General features: G+C 52.5%; 5 protein-coding genes across 5 annotated transcripts; 3 read left to right on the top strand and 2 right to left on the bottom strand.

Moving 5' to 3' along the window:
- The first annotated feature begins 1154 nt into the window (after positions 1-1154).
- PV07_04755 (uncharacterized protein) lies at positions 1155-3716 on the top strand. The gene has a single exon (XM_016391597.1). The coding sequence runs from the start codon at positions 1480-1482 to the stop codon at positions 3202-3204; it is 1725 nt and encodes a 574-aa protein (XP_016249116.1). The 5' UTR covers positions 1155-1479; the 3' UTR covers positions 3205-3716.
- On the bottom strand, positions 3602-7040 carry PV07_04754 (uncharacterized protein). The gene is made up of 2 exons (XM_016391596.1): positions 6482-7040; positions 3602-6424 (listed from the first exon to the last, which is right to left on the bottom strand). Exons 1-2 carry the CDS (start codon positions 6738-6740, stop codon positions 3786-3788), a joined length of 2898 nt encoding a protein of 965 aa, XP_016249115.1. The 5' UTR covers positions 6741-7040; the 3' UTR covers positions 3602-3785.
- A 325-nt stretch (positions 7041-7365) lies between these two features.
- PV07_04753 (uncharacterized protein) lies at positions 7366-9111 on the top strand. Its single transcript, XM_016391595.1, has one exon. It carries the CDS (start codon positions 7707-7709, stop codon positions 8814-8816), a length of 1110 nt encoding a protein of 369 aa, XP_016249114.1. The 5' UTR covers positions 7366-7706; the 3' UTR covers positions 8817-9111.
- PV07_04752 (uncharacterized protein) lies at positions 9075-13211 on the bottom strand. The gene is made up of 3 exons (XM_016391594.1): positions 11170-13211; positions 9900-11119; positions 9075-9850 (listed from the first exon to the last, which is right to left on the bottom strand). The coding sequence occupies exons 1-3, from the start codon at positions 12973-12975 to the stop codon at positions 9424-9426; spliced, it is 3453 nt and encodes a 1150-aa protein (XP_016249113.1). The 5' UTR covers positions 12976-13211; the 3' UTR covers positions 9075-9423.
- Positions 13212-13361: 150 nt separating this feature from the next.
- On the top strand, positions 13362-14948 carry PV07_04751 (uncharacterized protein). The gene is made up of 3 exons (XM_016391593.1): positions 13362-13959; positions 14013-14093; positions 14143-14948. The coding sequence occupies exons 1-3, from the start codon at positions 13536-13538 to the stop codon at positions 14268-14270; spliced, it is 633 nt and encodes a 210-aa protein (XP_016249112.1). The 5' UTR covers positions 13362-13535; the 3' UTR covers positions 14271-14948.
- Positions 14949-15132: the final 184 nt, after the last annotated feature.

Below are 15132 nucleotides of genomic sequence, written 5' to 3'. Positions count from 1 at the left end.
ACGTGTCTTTCTCAAGGTCTTTTTCGCGGACAAGCATATTGAAGACCTCCGCTGTGACCGCATTGCTCCTGGACTCATCTCGGTTCAGCTCTATTCGATCATTTTGTCTCGGCTTGTCTCCCTTCTCTTCCATTTTGCCTGAGCCCTCTATGGTTTCCGTAGACCTTTTGCAGTTTCCTTTTTCACGAGGATGCTTGAATAGGACGTGTCATCTGGGTCGAGTGTTGACATGAGGGCAGGAGCCCACGACTGGGATATATTTTGGGTATGTTGTGCTGTAGTCGTAGATCTTGATGGTTCAGCCCTTGAATCGCCGCAAAGTTGTCTGCCACAACAATCAGTATTGGCCTCGTACTCCTCGGCCTTCGTGAGACATGTAACGTACAATGGTGACTTTCCTGATGTCCTTCGCCGTAACCGTCTTATTGTTTTCCAAGCGTGCTTTGCGAGTTGCAGTCTGCATCAGCCTGGATTGGGTCTCGGTGTCAGTGAATTGGTAGTCACCGCAGGCACTGTGTGGACGAACTCATCTATAAACAAAATGTAGTTGAGGTAAACCAATGGATCGACATCTGTGCCGACCTTCTTCTTGGAATGAGCTTTGAGGATCTTTCGCAGGGTGGGCCGGGAATAGCTCCTGCGCGTAGATGTCATGATGACTGGTTTCGTGGCTTGGGAGGATATCGGTCTTGTTTTGTCACAGACGCGCAGTCTTCTGAATGTTGTGTGTAGGAACCATGTGTACTATTTACAGCGGGGAGCGACTTGTCAACACGGCGCCCGCACGAATCTGTTGTTTGGCCAAACACGCCGAGCCTGCCACACCCCCGACCTCGGTTGACGTCGACGGTGATGGCTCTTATTGATTGGTCGACTCTTCCTCTCTCTTTCGTTGATATGGCAGGTCTCAACAGCGCTTTGTGAAGCATACAAGCAGTGGTCAGAGGACTGAGGGATTCCGGTTTGTCTTATTTGGCCAAGCCGAGGATTAGTTCTTGATTCCATCATCACCGAGAAAAGTCAGGCCGATGCATCTTTTAATGCAGCGCAGACGGCACGGATTGCATGTATGTCCACGCTATGAAACCCACCGCACTCGTTTTAGGGGCCCGCCTAAGGCACCATGCAGCATCTGTCGCACAATCACCATCACCATCCCTGTCCCCCAGTCGCCGAAATCGAAGAATATCCTCGCTCCGGCGACAACGGCGCGACTCCTCACCGGAATCTGGCCATCGCACAGCTGCGTTCCTTTAGCCTGCGCCCTCTGGTTTTGACACGGGACAATGGACAGTACGGTCACGTCGATCAGGCCCCCTCTCTTGGAGTTGGTATATAGGTGCATGCGCCGTGCCTCGCCAGCTGAGACCCCACGTGGCTTATGTACAGACCTGCCTAGCAGTGGACAAAGCCAAGATGAAGCTATGTATCCATGACTTTGGACAATGAGTTTCCATCCATGGGATATTTGAGTCCACCATGGCAGAGGCTGCTCTCAAGATCGTCTTCGGGCAACCGGACCAGGACGGGCAGAGTGTTGGCATAAGTGCCTCAGAACGACGCTCACATGCTGCTCGGATTGGTCACCTTAGGTCAACGCAGGCAGCGAGTAACACATTGAAGAAGAACCAACCTCCAAAAAGTGCCACTCGGCATCCAGCTCTGGGGAAACAGGCTCTTTACAGACTGTATGTACCGAACTCACACCGTGCAAGTCGCTCCAGTGCGAGCTCCAAATCCAACCTTTCCGATAGTTCGAGTTCATCAGATGAAGAAAGACAACCCCCGCCGCCGCTGGTGCTCAATGGCAACTCCGATCCGTTCGCCATGCTACCTATCATCATCACGCCACTTGTGAACCAATGTTTGACGTTCATGCGGGAAGCGCTGTACCCAAGTATATACTACAACACCTTCTTCCGGCGGCTCTATGGTAGCTCCCACGGGCCGATCAATGTTCTACAAGACAGCACCTGGCTACCCGCGCAGACTGCCCGACAAGACTGGGGGACAGCCGCAAGCAGCCTATATTCGGAAGGCCAAGCAATGGCGTGTATTGCCAATTTCCTCAGCAATATGGCCCCTCTAATGCCAGAGGAAGGCCGACTAAAAATTAGACGTGAAGCTCTCATATATACGACCAAAAGCTCACAACTATTACGAAAGTCTCTGGACGAGCTACCCAACCCTGACGGCAAAAGTGTCCTGCTCCGAGAACCGAGCCTTATTAGCCACGTCTTCTGGTTGTTCCGCGCTGCTGTCTTCTCTGAGAACAAGACCTCGGTAGCAGTACACGGCAAGGTCCTCGCTCAAAGCATTGTACAAGGTTTCAACGACGGTCTCGTCGACCACTTGATGATTATCCAAGCTATCAACGCTGATTGTGATGATGCTACCAAATTTATGCGCCGAACCCATTTCGATCCAGATTGGTACCACACGATCATCCAACCAATATGGGCGATGGCCGAGTATATCCTACCTCCTATACCCGAGGCCGTCTATGCCAATATCAATCCCACAATCGAGTTACCGGAATTGCGGGAGATCTTCATCAACTCGCTCCACCAGGCCGCGTACTGTGAGGATGGATTGCAAGTGCCCGACAAAGCGTGGGGTCCACTGGAGCACAAACAGCTTGCCTTTGCCTGGTTCGCCACACAGAGCGAGTATACGATGTCGAAACTTCTCAAAATATACTTCGACCTCCGAGGAGGCAATCGCGTAGCATATCAAACAGAAGCACAGCAGCCGCTTGCACCTGGTCAGCGACTGACGCAGATTGGACTGGCGCTGGGATTGCTGTACTACGTTCGCATTCTGGGTCACGAGACGAAAATCAACGGTCGAGATATTCGAGATTCCTCGCCCGAGATCATACGACATCTGAGAGCCGTGATGGAGCAGATCTCGATTGTTGCCACCGACGACGAAAAGCGGCGATACAGCGAGGCGCACGCATGGCTTTACTTCTTGGGGACATTTGAAGAAGAACGAAAGGGCATGTTTCCCAAATCGACCTGGTTTCAGCGCCGCCTCGCCGAACATGTCATTGTCTCTAGGAAGAAGAGCTGGACCACGTCGTCCAGCTGGAAAGCCTACCGCCGGATTTTCCGCACCTTCCTCTATTCCGACTGGGCATACCCTAGCGCGTCTACGTGGTTCGATCGAATCATCATCATGTACACAAGGCCAGTAGAATGAGAATAGTCGAAGATCCGACTACCATACCGACTACAACAACTGGACCATGTCCATCCGCATCAAAAGCCGGTCTATGCTTCTGACATAGATCGACGTGGATCCGTCACCAGGATCGAACCTCCGCTGTTCTGAGCGCCAAAGAAAGCACTAATTCTAGAGATGCAATTAGAATCCCGGATTCGATTCGACTCAACCTCTGAATGGCAACCGACATGTCTTTGCGAGTGGCCATCCCAACGGTCTGGCCGTGCTGCCTCTTTCGAATCCAGCACGACACGACCCGAAGAAGACACTCTACGACGCCCGGGTAACTTTGCATATTGAAGAGCACTTTACACCCAGCATGAGGTCTGAGGGTATCGATCGGGTGGGAAATAATTGCCCTTCGAGATCACGGTTTTGGGATCAGCTTCTTGGATTACTGAATGCTCGATACCACGCTAACATGTTAGACTAGGCTTGCTTTCCGTGCAGGATACACAAGATACTGATAAGACTCCTTCTTACACGAACCGCTGATCGAATATTTTCGTGTTGCTACACATAAGCCTTTGATCTCTGCTTTCAAGACAAACGTCGTTCTATGCTATCAACTTCAGGTTCGTCATCAGGTGCAGCGCTGTCTTCGCCCGCTCTCGCACGTCCAGATCAAGGTCAGTTTCCATCTTCCTCAGATGCGAGACGAAGCCGACCTTTAGCAACTCGGCGGCTCGGTGCCTGCATCCTGCTCGGTCGTTCGCGTCGTCCTCGTACGTCAAGTTGATGGCGATCCAACAGCATGTGGAACGAATCTCCCGGTCTGCGTGGTTGCAGAAGGTCAGGATTTGCTTGAGCAGCGCGTGTTGTGAGGCGATCACATTCCGCCACTTCGGGTCGCAAGCGGCGATATGCACCAAGACAAACAACACCTTCACAACAATTGTATTCGGTGGTGGTGTCGTATAGTTCTCCTTGCGCGTAGGCCCAGCGTGCGTCCGTGGCCGTAGTCGTTCGAGCATTATTCGGAAGAAGTCGTCCTGCCCCATTTCATCGATGACATATCTTACCAGATCAGAAGCATTGTTGCCGCAGAAAAGATTTCGAAGGAGATCCAGCAGCTGTGCTTGGATCTGGATGTCATCGTCCACGCTGTGCCTGGTGTCAAATCCACCGGTCTGCTCACTTATCGTTTCAGACCCTCCGCTTGCGTCTTCCTCGATCTCGCCATCCCGCTCAGAGCCCTCGCCCATAATGACATCTTGAGGATTGTCGGATGAGGCGGCAGATCGCCTGTGTGTTGTGATTGGAGGGTAGTCCCTCTCCACAAGCCCGATCACTTCGCCCTCCGGTATATCGATGGGATCCGTCTTTATGAGTAGCTTAATCCAACTGCAACCCAACTCGTCCACGACCTCCTGCTTGAGCTTCTTGTTGGCGTTGAGCACAAGTTGTTTGAGAGCCCACAATGATTCGTGCCGAAGCCGAGCGCTTGCCGAATGGGCTTGCTCGCACAGTTTCTTCACCACGGTCGATTCCCCTACGCTCTCTTTGACTGCACTGAAGTCCATGGCCAGGTTGGTGAGAACCTTCGTGGCCGCAATTCTCAGCTCTGGATTGGTCGAATTCATGAGCTTCAGGATTGGTTTGCCAACCTCTGCCTCGATGAGCTTTGTCCGTAGCGCGCGAACAGACCTTCCTAATGCTCTTACGGCCGCGCACGCGGCCAAAATCACAGAAGCTGAGTTTCCCCCCGTTTCCATTTCCTGATTCGAGCCAATTTGAGCCTCACAAGGCTCCAAAGCCTGAATGATGCATGGTAAAACACTCTCGTTGCAGATTTGTTCACGGTAGTCCTCCTCAAATGGTGCAATAGCTGCTAGTGCTTTCAAACAACCTTCTCGATATTGCATTTCCGTCCTGGCCGTCCAGGTTGGTCCACCAGGCCCAATAGTTGTACCGGGGGTTGTTGAATCCGTATCCATCTTGTCCGTTTTGTGTGGACGCCAGGGCGATGATATGCGACCCGAGGGTCCTTCAAAGGTCATTTTCAGACCAATAGACAGATTGACAATGGCCTTGCCCTCGACAGCTACTTTCTGCATCTCGGGATCGTCCATGATAAGCGCAGCTAGTACCGCTGGGACGGCCCGTGCGTAATGCATGCCAGCACAAAGATGTGTCCTGCTGGCTGGATATGATGCCTCGAATTGCGCTAACTCTGGGTCCAGCATCCTCGTCAAGAGTGGCACCAACAAGGACGCAAAGGACGATCCACGGTCTTTCTTGACGAAATGCAGGCTGTGCAGGTTGACTAGTAATCTCGCCGCCAGAAGACGACGTCGTCCGCGTGACTCCCGAACGACATATAATAGCCACGAGATAATGGCGCTCTCTTCGACATCCTCTACAGCATCTTGGGTTAAATTCAGGTTTGGTGCTCCGCTCGTTGTTGGGAGAAAAGATGGTCGGCGCTTGGGCATCGCCGTGACCGAGCTGAGAGGAGGAAAGCCGGGCTGCGCAGCATTGGCCTTTTCGGATATTGGTGCGACTGGGAGAAGAGAATCGAAAGGTCCATGCAAGCGTGAGCGCGGGACTGCAGCGCCAGAAAAGTAGCTTGCTCCCCACGGCGCGCGTCGGATGTCCGAAGGTGAAAAGTCGTCTCGAAGGTCAGGAAGGACAGCCTTGATAGTGGGATCTGTCAAGAAGGCCTTCGTTCGTGATTTGGAGCCCTCTACCAAGACACAAAGTGCCTCGAGTACTGGGGAGAGATGGGCACACGATGGCGCCGGGTCTGGGACACCAGTTGGGATACTACCATCGGCGTCCAAGGCTTCAGAGCCAGGAGGGACGAGACCTTCTGCAACCACAAATGATGCCAACCGGGCCGAAAGCAAGGCCAAGACACCTATCTCGCCCAATGCACGCTTCTGAGCCTCGTGTGTCACGGTCTTACACAGAAGAGCCAAGATAGAATCACACGCTTGTTGAGACGCTAGGGTCGCATTAGCATCTCCAATTATGTTTCCAAAGCAATGTATGTATCTCTTTGAGTACAGGAGATCGGCGAGTTTCGAACTTTGCGGCCAACTGGCGGCGGTTGCGGGGGGAAGATTATCAGCGACTGCGTTGAGACATTTGAGGATGGCAAGGCGGGTTCTGGCAGAGAGCTGTCGGGGAAGAAAAGACACCAGTCTCTGCAGGACATCGGTTTCGAGTAGCGGTTGTACAAAGGAGGGTCCCTCTGTTGTTCAGCAGGATTAGCATCACAGAAGGCAGGCAAGGGACAGGGCGCGCTGACCGTGGGCAACGACACAAAGGATCTGGGCAGCCTGAGTTGTCACCAACTGCTCCTGTTCGAGGGCAGCCTGCTGAGTGGCAACATCGGCGAGGAGCTTTGCAAGATGGGGGATGAGGCCATTCTGAATGTATTCGATCTTGCGCGAGACATGCCCGGTCAGGTCACCTTTGATTCTTTTCAGGGCTTTCAACTGGGCTGAAGACTCGTCTGCGGCAGTGAGATCCTGCACAGCAGATCTTGCAAGCCTGAGCGATGCCATGCGATGGAGGAGAAACACATGAACGATGGGCTGCCGGCCCCTGAAGACTCGGTGTACTTGCAATCGACCACGCCAGCCACAACGTTTGACCGGTCGTTGTCGTCGTCGGGTTGGGGCGAGAGTGTGGGGGACGGTGTGGCAGAAATTCTTTGGGTCGGATGAGGCTTCCTGCAAGCGGAGAAAGGCTAGATGCGTGATTAGCGGGCAGTACGGATGACCCTGTTAGGCTGGGAGAGGTAGCGATAATCCAAAGGCCTTGTCGACGATGGTATTGGTGGTGTATCAACGGCTTAATCTTCCGTGTGTTGTCGTGGCATGCCATTCGGCGCTCGTTCAGGGCAAACGAGTGGAAAAGGCCTCAGTCTGACGGGGTCGCCCAGCTCCGATACTCTGCGATGGCCACGGCGGCACGAAAAGCGAGCCTTGGTCAGACCGGTCCACTTTTTCATAGACAAGCTGCACCGATCATTGGTATAGGCTACTAGTCCCCAAAGCACCCCCCTGCGCCCCCCAGTCAGTGCCTAGCGAAGTCCCCCGAAAAGGTTTGTCGGGCTTGGAAAATCTGGACAAATGCGCTTCTTTGGCGTCGCCTCGTGCCAGCGCCGATCTCTTGCTGGGTTCTCATCGTCCATGAGCTGATCCCCCCCATTACCCAGATGCAGTTTTGCTGTATTAATTCCCACACATGCACCTTGCTTGCGTTGTTCTTCGTTCTTTTCCCCCCGGACTAGACTTGTTATCAAGCTTTATAATTACCTGAAGACTCTGCCTTCTGCTCTCGCCTCATGCGCGCTCCGGCCCTCGCTCTCGTCGCCCATCAGTCTCTTGCAGCCACCTCTACCATCGGCGCCCACGCCCTCGCCTCACTCTTGACTGACTTCCGGTAGCCAACCCATGCGATACATCATACGTCCATGAACAGCTCGCAGCGACGGGCTCCGCTTCCGATGTTGAGGTTCTTTGAATATGCTAGCAACATCCCCATCCCCTAATCTCCCACCGACGACCACCCTCGAGTCGGGTGTTGCCGTATACTCCTCGGGTCGAACGCAGTATGATCGCTCGATGATCAAGCCTGTCAACCCTCGAAGTGCCACCGTGGAACAGGCCAACACAACCCGAAAGCGCCCTCCCTCCTACGATCTGGACGTTCAGAAACCCCGCAGGATTCCCAGTACGCGATCTCTCGATCGCTACAACTACTCGCCCCGGCCTCAACCCCGCGTGAAAATGGTTGATGCTGCGACACAATACTCACCTCCAAACCAAGAGAAAGCTGAAAAAACTCCGACCAGTACAATTGCAGGCCTGCAGCTATCCGAAGGCGAGGACCAACCCCCTAAGACAGCTCCCCTCCCGTCGGCCGCGAAGCGACGCGATGGCACAGCTGTCAACCCACCCAAGCCGGAGAGCACCACGAGTTCAGGCCAGACGAAGAGGCTGGCCGCTGAACCCCCTGCAGAGCCAGAAATTCGCCCAAACGGACCCGAGGCAGAAGAGACGCAGAGCACACAACAATCTCCGGTGAAAAAGGCACGTCCGGACGCCCCACCAGTTCGAATAATGCCACTGCAATATGAGAACTGTAACACGCGGGATTTGGTAGTGCTGATATCCTCGATGCTCATGGAGCTCATACGCTACAACGATGCAATTCCCCTGCGAGAAGGACAGCTCACACGTTTCCACTCACGCGCCCCTCCAGGCATCTCGGTCCTGGACTATCTCCAACGATTGACCACCCACGCCACTCTATCTCCACCTATACTACTCAGCGTGGTCTACTACATCGACCGCCTGTGTGCGCTTTATCCGGCTTTCACTATCAGCTCCCTCACCGTACATCGGTTTCTTATAACAAGCGCCACGGTCGCCAGCAAAGGTCTGAGCGATTCGTTTTGGACTAACAAGACTTATGCCAGGGTGGGCGGCGTGAGTATGAAGGAACTCGCGCTGCTGGAACTTGAATTTCTCACCAGAATGGAGTGGCGCATTGTGCCGAAACCGGAAGTTTTGGTGGATTACTATAAGTCGCTGATTGCGAGAAATTCTCAGTATCAGCTCGAGGGTACATAGCATCAACGCGCTTGATGTGGAAACATTTGTTTTCATTCCTCTGACTTCCCATATTTCTTGTGTAGCCGGCTGACAGACAGCTGGAAATGGGTACATCAAGGCCAGAAGACCACCATGTGGACAAGGGGGAGAGGTCAATGAGGAGGAATTTTACGATATTTGACGTGTCTGTCGTCTGAAACGAACAGAGACCAGATTTGGACGGCCGATAATACCACGTTGTACCAGAAGATGCGACTCCATCTAGCCCCACGGGAATGTTGATATAAATTTGCTTTTATTGTCTCATGAGTGGCTATCCATGCGTCGTAAAGGTGCCTGCTTTTTGTAGTCACTGCTTGCTCGCAAACCATCGAGCGACCAAACGCCGGCATTGCAGGTTGATGTGTGAATCCGAACACTGTGACCAGGGGGCCACTTTTGTGAGGAAAGGCTGTCCTTCCTTCCTTCCCACCCAACTCCGGCACCGACGCAGGTCTTTTCGCTAATGAGTACACAACAGAGAATCCAAAATCATTCAGGGCCCATTTCCCCTCCTGTGGGAACAAGGATGAATGCGCCAGTCTCTTTCACATCGCGAAACCCCAAGACTCAGCGCGCGAGAAATTCAAGCTCGCCGCTTCCCATCCTCTCGGTTCTTCACTTCCTCTCGCTTTCTCGCTTCCTCGCATTCTTTCACAAACAAAGTGGGATCTTGGAAGTCAACGTGCCACGAATGCTTTTCTGTTTCGTTGTTGCGGGTCGAGTCTAGAACAATGAATCTCCGATGGCGATGAGCATTCGCTGCCGCCCACCCCACGAACCATTCAAGCAATTTCTTGTCCCGCGCCTTCACAGCCTTGTCACAGAAATCCGCAGAGTCCCAATCTCCATAGGCTGGTAATGCCGAGGGTGACTGGATGTATTTGGAGCTCCGGTCCCAGGAGCGGGAGAGAGCCAATTCAACCGGGGTATCGCCACGACCTGTATTGCACCACGACGCTTCCAAAGACCGAAAGTTCAGTCGTTCGACGGCTAAAACAATTTCGACGTACCTGGTGGTGGTTAGCTTCGCAGGTGATCAACAAGAGGGGGAGAACTGACCGTTCCGGCATTTTCCCATCGCTCTCCTTCGCCTTGCGTAGGAGCCAGGAACAGATGTCTGGGAGAAGGGCTAACTTCCAGGTTGACACTTTGCCCTTGCCCGCAGATTGCATTTCGAACCAATTCATTACCCACGACGCCGCTTCCGGGTGACGGATTAAAGTGTCTTCGGTGATGCACAAAACCATCCCTCGTGGGAAGAGTCTCGGCCAGAGACTCCCAGGACTCCCCTGATCAGGCTTGGGCTGCTTCGGCTCGAGCAGCTGTAATGGAAACGAAAGCTCGTAACAGGAAACATTTTGAAATCGGAGGACTTTGTGGAAATCCGGAAGATCGCAATATGTTCTGTGCTTCTCGTGGAACAGTATAGCCGCAACCCTATTGGACAGGTCTTCCTGAAACTCTTCCCAGTCGTCCTTCACCGAATCAATGAAAACCCGATGACTATTCATGTGTGTATCCAGCAATTTTTTCACAGCGGAAGCGTCGATTTGGTTAGACTGCCCAAAGCATATCATTACCCGCGGCTTGCGTTGTGATATATCCGCATCAGGAAATAACTTCTCGAAATTCGCCGGGGACGGCAGTCGCACCATCTCAGGCTCGTTGGCAGGTTCGTGAGCCGTTGGACGTTCAGATGGGCTTAGTATACCGCTGGATGCTCGCGTCTGCACTGAATTTGCACCTTCATCTGCCTTTGCTGTTGCTTTTCTTGGATATGATGTCGGCAACTTGACTGGGCCATGCACTTGGGATAGCATCGAACTCGTCCCTCCATTTGCCAATGCTGGAGGTGGTGTTGATGCTGACAGTTCGACTGGACTCTGTGCGTACGCGGCTACATCGTCTCCGACAGTGAGTTGAAGTGCAGGTTGTGAAGCTTTAGGCTCTGTCACACGCGATCCTGTATCTCGTTCACCAGTAGGATGAGGGACCTTACGGGGCCTTGCTGCATCATTCTCCAGATGGACCCTAGGTAGCTTATTGCAAATAACAAACTCCAAAGGGGATGCAGATGCGTCGACCCTCTCTTCCCTGAAGCCTCCCCATGCAGGAGTTCGACTCGAGTGCAGAATCAGGATAAGACTATCCTGGGGTTCTGGATATTCCCAGACGGCGACGAGGTCATTTTCGTTCAGATATTTGCTTAGGTTTTCCGTTGCTGGCAGCCTATCACCTGAGGCATGGATTGGGAACGTCCCGTGCCGCCTCTGTTTCAACTTCGGTCATTAGTGGGGCAAAAGGACTAAGGACATCCTTCATAACATACCAATGCAGAAACCTCAGAAAACCGTTGCGCATTCATAACCAAGTTCTTCTTGAAATCAATTGTTAGAAGGCTTGCACGTCGTTCTTTTGCGCCTCGAAGTTTGCGATCCAGCCACCTCGGTATGCCAGCTAAGGTCACAATACCTACATCATGATCCTCAAAACGTAGATAAACATCCAAATCAACGGCCGTTCCGTGATCTGTGGTTCTAGCAGTGGATCGGGCATGTCTCGAAATCATCGACTCTTTAGCGGAATGATGAGCGCCAGAAACAGGCACGGGTCGTGGCTGAACAGCTGAGGTGTCAATAGGCGTTGAACCCACAATGGCATGATCATGCCTTGGCGCTGGTGCTACATTTGCGCTGTTCGAACGTTGGCCGGAGGGGGGTGGCCGTCTTTCAGCGAAGGGGTTTGTTGGTGCCGTAGATGGTATCGAGTCGCGTGACTTGGACCCGATAGTTGAAGGTCGCGTCTCAATCAAGGTGTTTCCTCGTGTCCTCTTCAATGAGACTTCGTTCGCAGGAGGACTCTCAGGTGCCGAGGATGCTGTTGGCATGCTTGGGGATATTCCCATGGCTGACAGTGGTGCATCAATAGGCAGCCTCGGAGTGGGACTGTTGGGCGTCTCTTTGCGCGTCTGCTGAATCTCTAAGTGAGGCAATTCCGTCTCATTGTCTTCGGGGACAAAAAGGGGAGAATCTTCGCGTCCAAATTTGGGAGCAGCGTCTTGAAGTTTAGATACATGCTCACTTCCGGCTATAGGCCATGCATCCGGTTCTCTGAGATCGAGCTTTGAAATATCTGGCGCAGGTTCTCGATATGCTAGTTTGGCGTGTTGGTTTTGTTGTCTCAAGCTTTTGAATCTCTGCCCTGCCTTGCTGTTTTCCGTATTTGTTGCGATCGACGCAGCATCAGCATTCCCCGGCCGTTTTCCGGCAGGTTTTGTGGTCGAGCCGCCTTGCTTATTCTGTTTGGGTTCGTGGATCGGGTTCACATAAGTTTTATTTTGCTTGGGTGCTTGATCGGCCTGAATGTTTGTTTCTCCTTCCTTCGCTTCCAGCATTGGGCACGAAACACCGCTGACTTGCGCTAAGGGCAGAGGAGGGACAGGAGCGTGGGCGGTTTCCAGATGTCCGGTTGATGCGAGAGGTGGATTTGTACCAACTTGCTTCGACGTCACCTGCGTGGAGGCTGCTTTCGTCACCGTTGGATTTGGTCGATGTAGCAGCTGTGCAGGATCCGCCTCCATCACTCCGGAGCCCTCTGCAGCTTCATCTTTGATAGTTGGTGAACGAGATTTGATCGTTGGTGAACGAGGTTTGATCGTTGGTGAACGAGATTTGATAGGTGGTGAACGAGATGCTCGTAGTCGCTTGGCTCCTGGCTGGTCTGCGGTTTGTAGAGATCCTCGTGGTCGCTTCGCAGTGGATGGAGTTTCTGGCGACTCGGACTTTGGCATCCGACTGGATGTTCGTTTCGAGACATCCCATCCGGCCAGTCGTCTCAATTCCGCCCGACGTTCTTTCCGCGCTTTTGCTTCTGCGAAAACTTTCATACGCCCTTCAAGCGATTCAAGCTGTTGCTCGTCTAGAAAATCCCCTTTCTTTCGCTGTTTCGCCCAACATTTCAGAATTTTCCGGCCGATAAAATGCCTTTTAGGCTCCCAAGTAGATTCCTCATCACCATATCCTTTCCACTTGACGAGATACTTAGTCTCGCTATTGCGCTCACGCTCAGCGAGAATCCGCTCGACTTCGAACTCTTGGTCGTACGCAGCGGTATTGTCGTCGCCGGGATCGGACATATTGCCTTACTGTCCACGAATCCGAGCTGAACAAATCCTAGCGTTGAATCCAGTCATCGCTCAAGGGTGAAACCCCCAATACTCAGTGCAGTCCAGGACTCTGGGCTCCACTATGAGAATGTTAGATGGAAAGGTCAGGGCTAGTACAAACAGCTCACGCCGCAGCAAACACTTTCTTTCAACACAAGTTGACGGTTGTTGGTTTTGGTTTGTCAAACATAGTAGGTCAAACAAACATATTAACCATCATTGTGGACTGCATCGAGGTTTATGTATCGGAGATTGCGAGTGGCGTGAATTTTGGAACCTCATCACGTGAACGCCAAGATAGTTGCCAGGCTGCGCTCTAGGGATTGTCCTCCTGAGCCATCACTCAACCTCCGTGTGGGCCTTAATAACACCACATCAACTGAATTGGTGCTCGCACCTTTCTGAGGCCGCTTCCAAACTGTCAATTGCTCGTCCGTTGGTCCATTTCGTGTTGCCGAGAACCGCGTTGTCCATTTTACCGCACCCAATCTTCCGGTGTGTGATCGAGGTTCGCCTTATCCCTCTTGGTCATGGCGAACGACGAATACGACTTTCTCTTCAAGGTCGTTTTGATCGGAGACTCAGGCGTCGGTAAATCGAACCTACTGAGTCGCTTCACTCGCAACGAATTCAATCTAGACTCGAAATCTACCATCGGCGTGGAGTTTGCAACCAGATCCATCCAAGTCGATACCAAGACCATCAAGGCACAGATTTGGGACACCGCGGGGCAGGAGAGATATCGTGCCATCACGTCTGCCTACTACCGAGGAGCAGTCGGTGCCCTTCTCGTCTACGATATCAGCAAGCATCAAACCTACGACAATGTTACAAGATGGTTGAAAGAGCTGCGGGATCATGCGGATGCCAACATTGTCATCATGCTGGTTGGGAACAAGAGTGATCTGCGACATCTACGTGCTGTTCCTACAGAAGAAGCCAAACAATTTGCCAGTGGGTATCCTTGTGGTTCCGCGGCCAAGTTCATTGAGCTGACCCATGCCTAGGTGAAAACAACCTCTCTTTCATTGAGACCTCGGCGCTGGATGCAAGCAACGTCGAACTGGCTTTTCAGAATATCCTGACAGGTGAGTCCGTGTAGCGAAGCTATGGTGACGAATGCTGACTCTTGGGAAGAAATCTATCGGATCGTCTCGAGTAAGGCTCTCGACAGTGGCGATGCGGCGCAGGCACCAACTGGCGGTGTTAAGATCGACATGACTCCTTCGGGAGCGCCAGATGCTAAAGGCAACAAGTGCTGTTAGATTGCGCAGTACCAAACATCAGTAATTGTCAGGAGCACGGCGTTCTCATGCTTTGCGCATGACCCGGGTGACGATGTATTGAATGTGATCATGAATCTTACGGTTCGTCGGCGGGTTACAGTGGTTTGGGTCACACCAGACAGTTGCATTTTTGCTCTGTTCTGCAATCGAGGACTCCCCTTCAAGGTTTCCGTTCAGACTCTTCACATTTCACAGGGAATGACATGTCGCAGCATGATACAAGATATTCCAGAGCAGGGATTGTTCCGCTTCAAGTGTAAAGATCAATGGTCATTTCACATTAGAGCAAACTACCCGTAGCCGCAAGAGAGCCGGAGTGCTGAGCTATGATTCATCGGTCTTTCGGGTTGCTGGTATCCGTAATGCTCTATAAGCTTCTGTGAGGGTTGCCAGGCCATGCAGATAAGTGGCTCTAGTTTCTTTTCCTTTGGTGGATGCGATCGTGTAAAGATATGATATTTGGCCGCATGCTCGGGGAGGTCGACTCGGCTCATTTGTCCGTATCCCGGAACGTCATAAATTCGCCCACGCTATTTCGAACCTCGAGAACCATTTGTTGCGTTGAGGCCTTGTCAGATTCTCCCATGTCAACGGGAGAGGTCCATACCTGCAGCCTACCCTCCAGAGGTCAGCGAAGCAATGCAACATGGGCCATTCAAACTCGGCCCACAGCCTACTCTGGTTCAGCCTGTTTTAAACGTTGCAATCTCGTGATCATGAACAATCCGGACAAGTTCAAACCCGTGGGGCTCCTGTGTTGCGTCAGCATCTCAGCTCAGCCCACGCCAGCGATGTTGGGCCCGCGTGCAATACGCGCAGATATGTTGGCCTTTCTGCCCCT

This window comes from Cladophialophora immunda (genome assembly GCF_000835495.1).
Source record: "Cladophialophora immunda strain CBS 83496 unplaced genomic scaffold supercont1.3, whole genome shotgun sequence".
NCBI lineage: Eukaryota > Fungi > Ascomycota > Eurotiomycetes > Chaetothyriales > Herpotrichiellaceae > Cladophialophora > Cladophialophora immunda.
The sequence above is the reverse complement of the archived record's forward strand: the minus strand, read 5'-3'. Positions and strand labels throughout refer to the sequence as shown.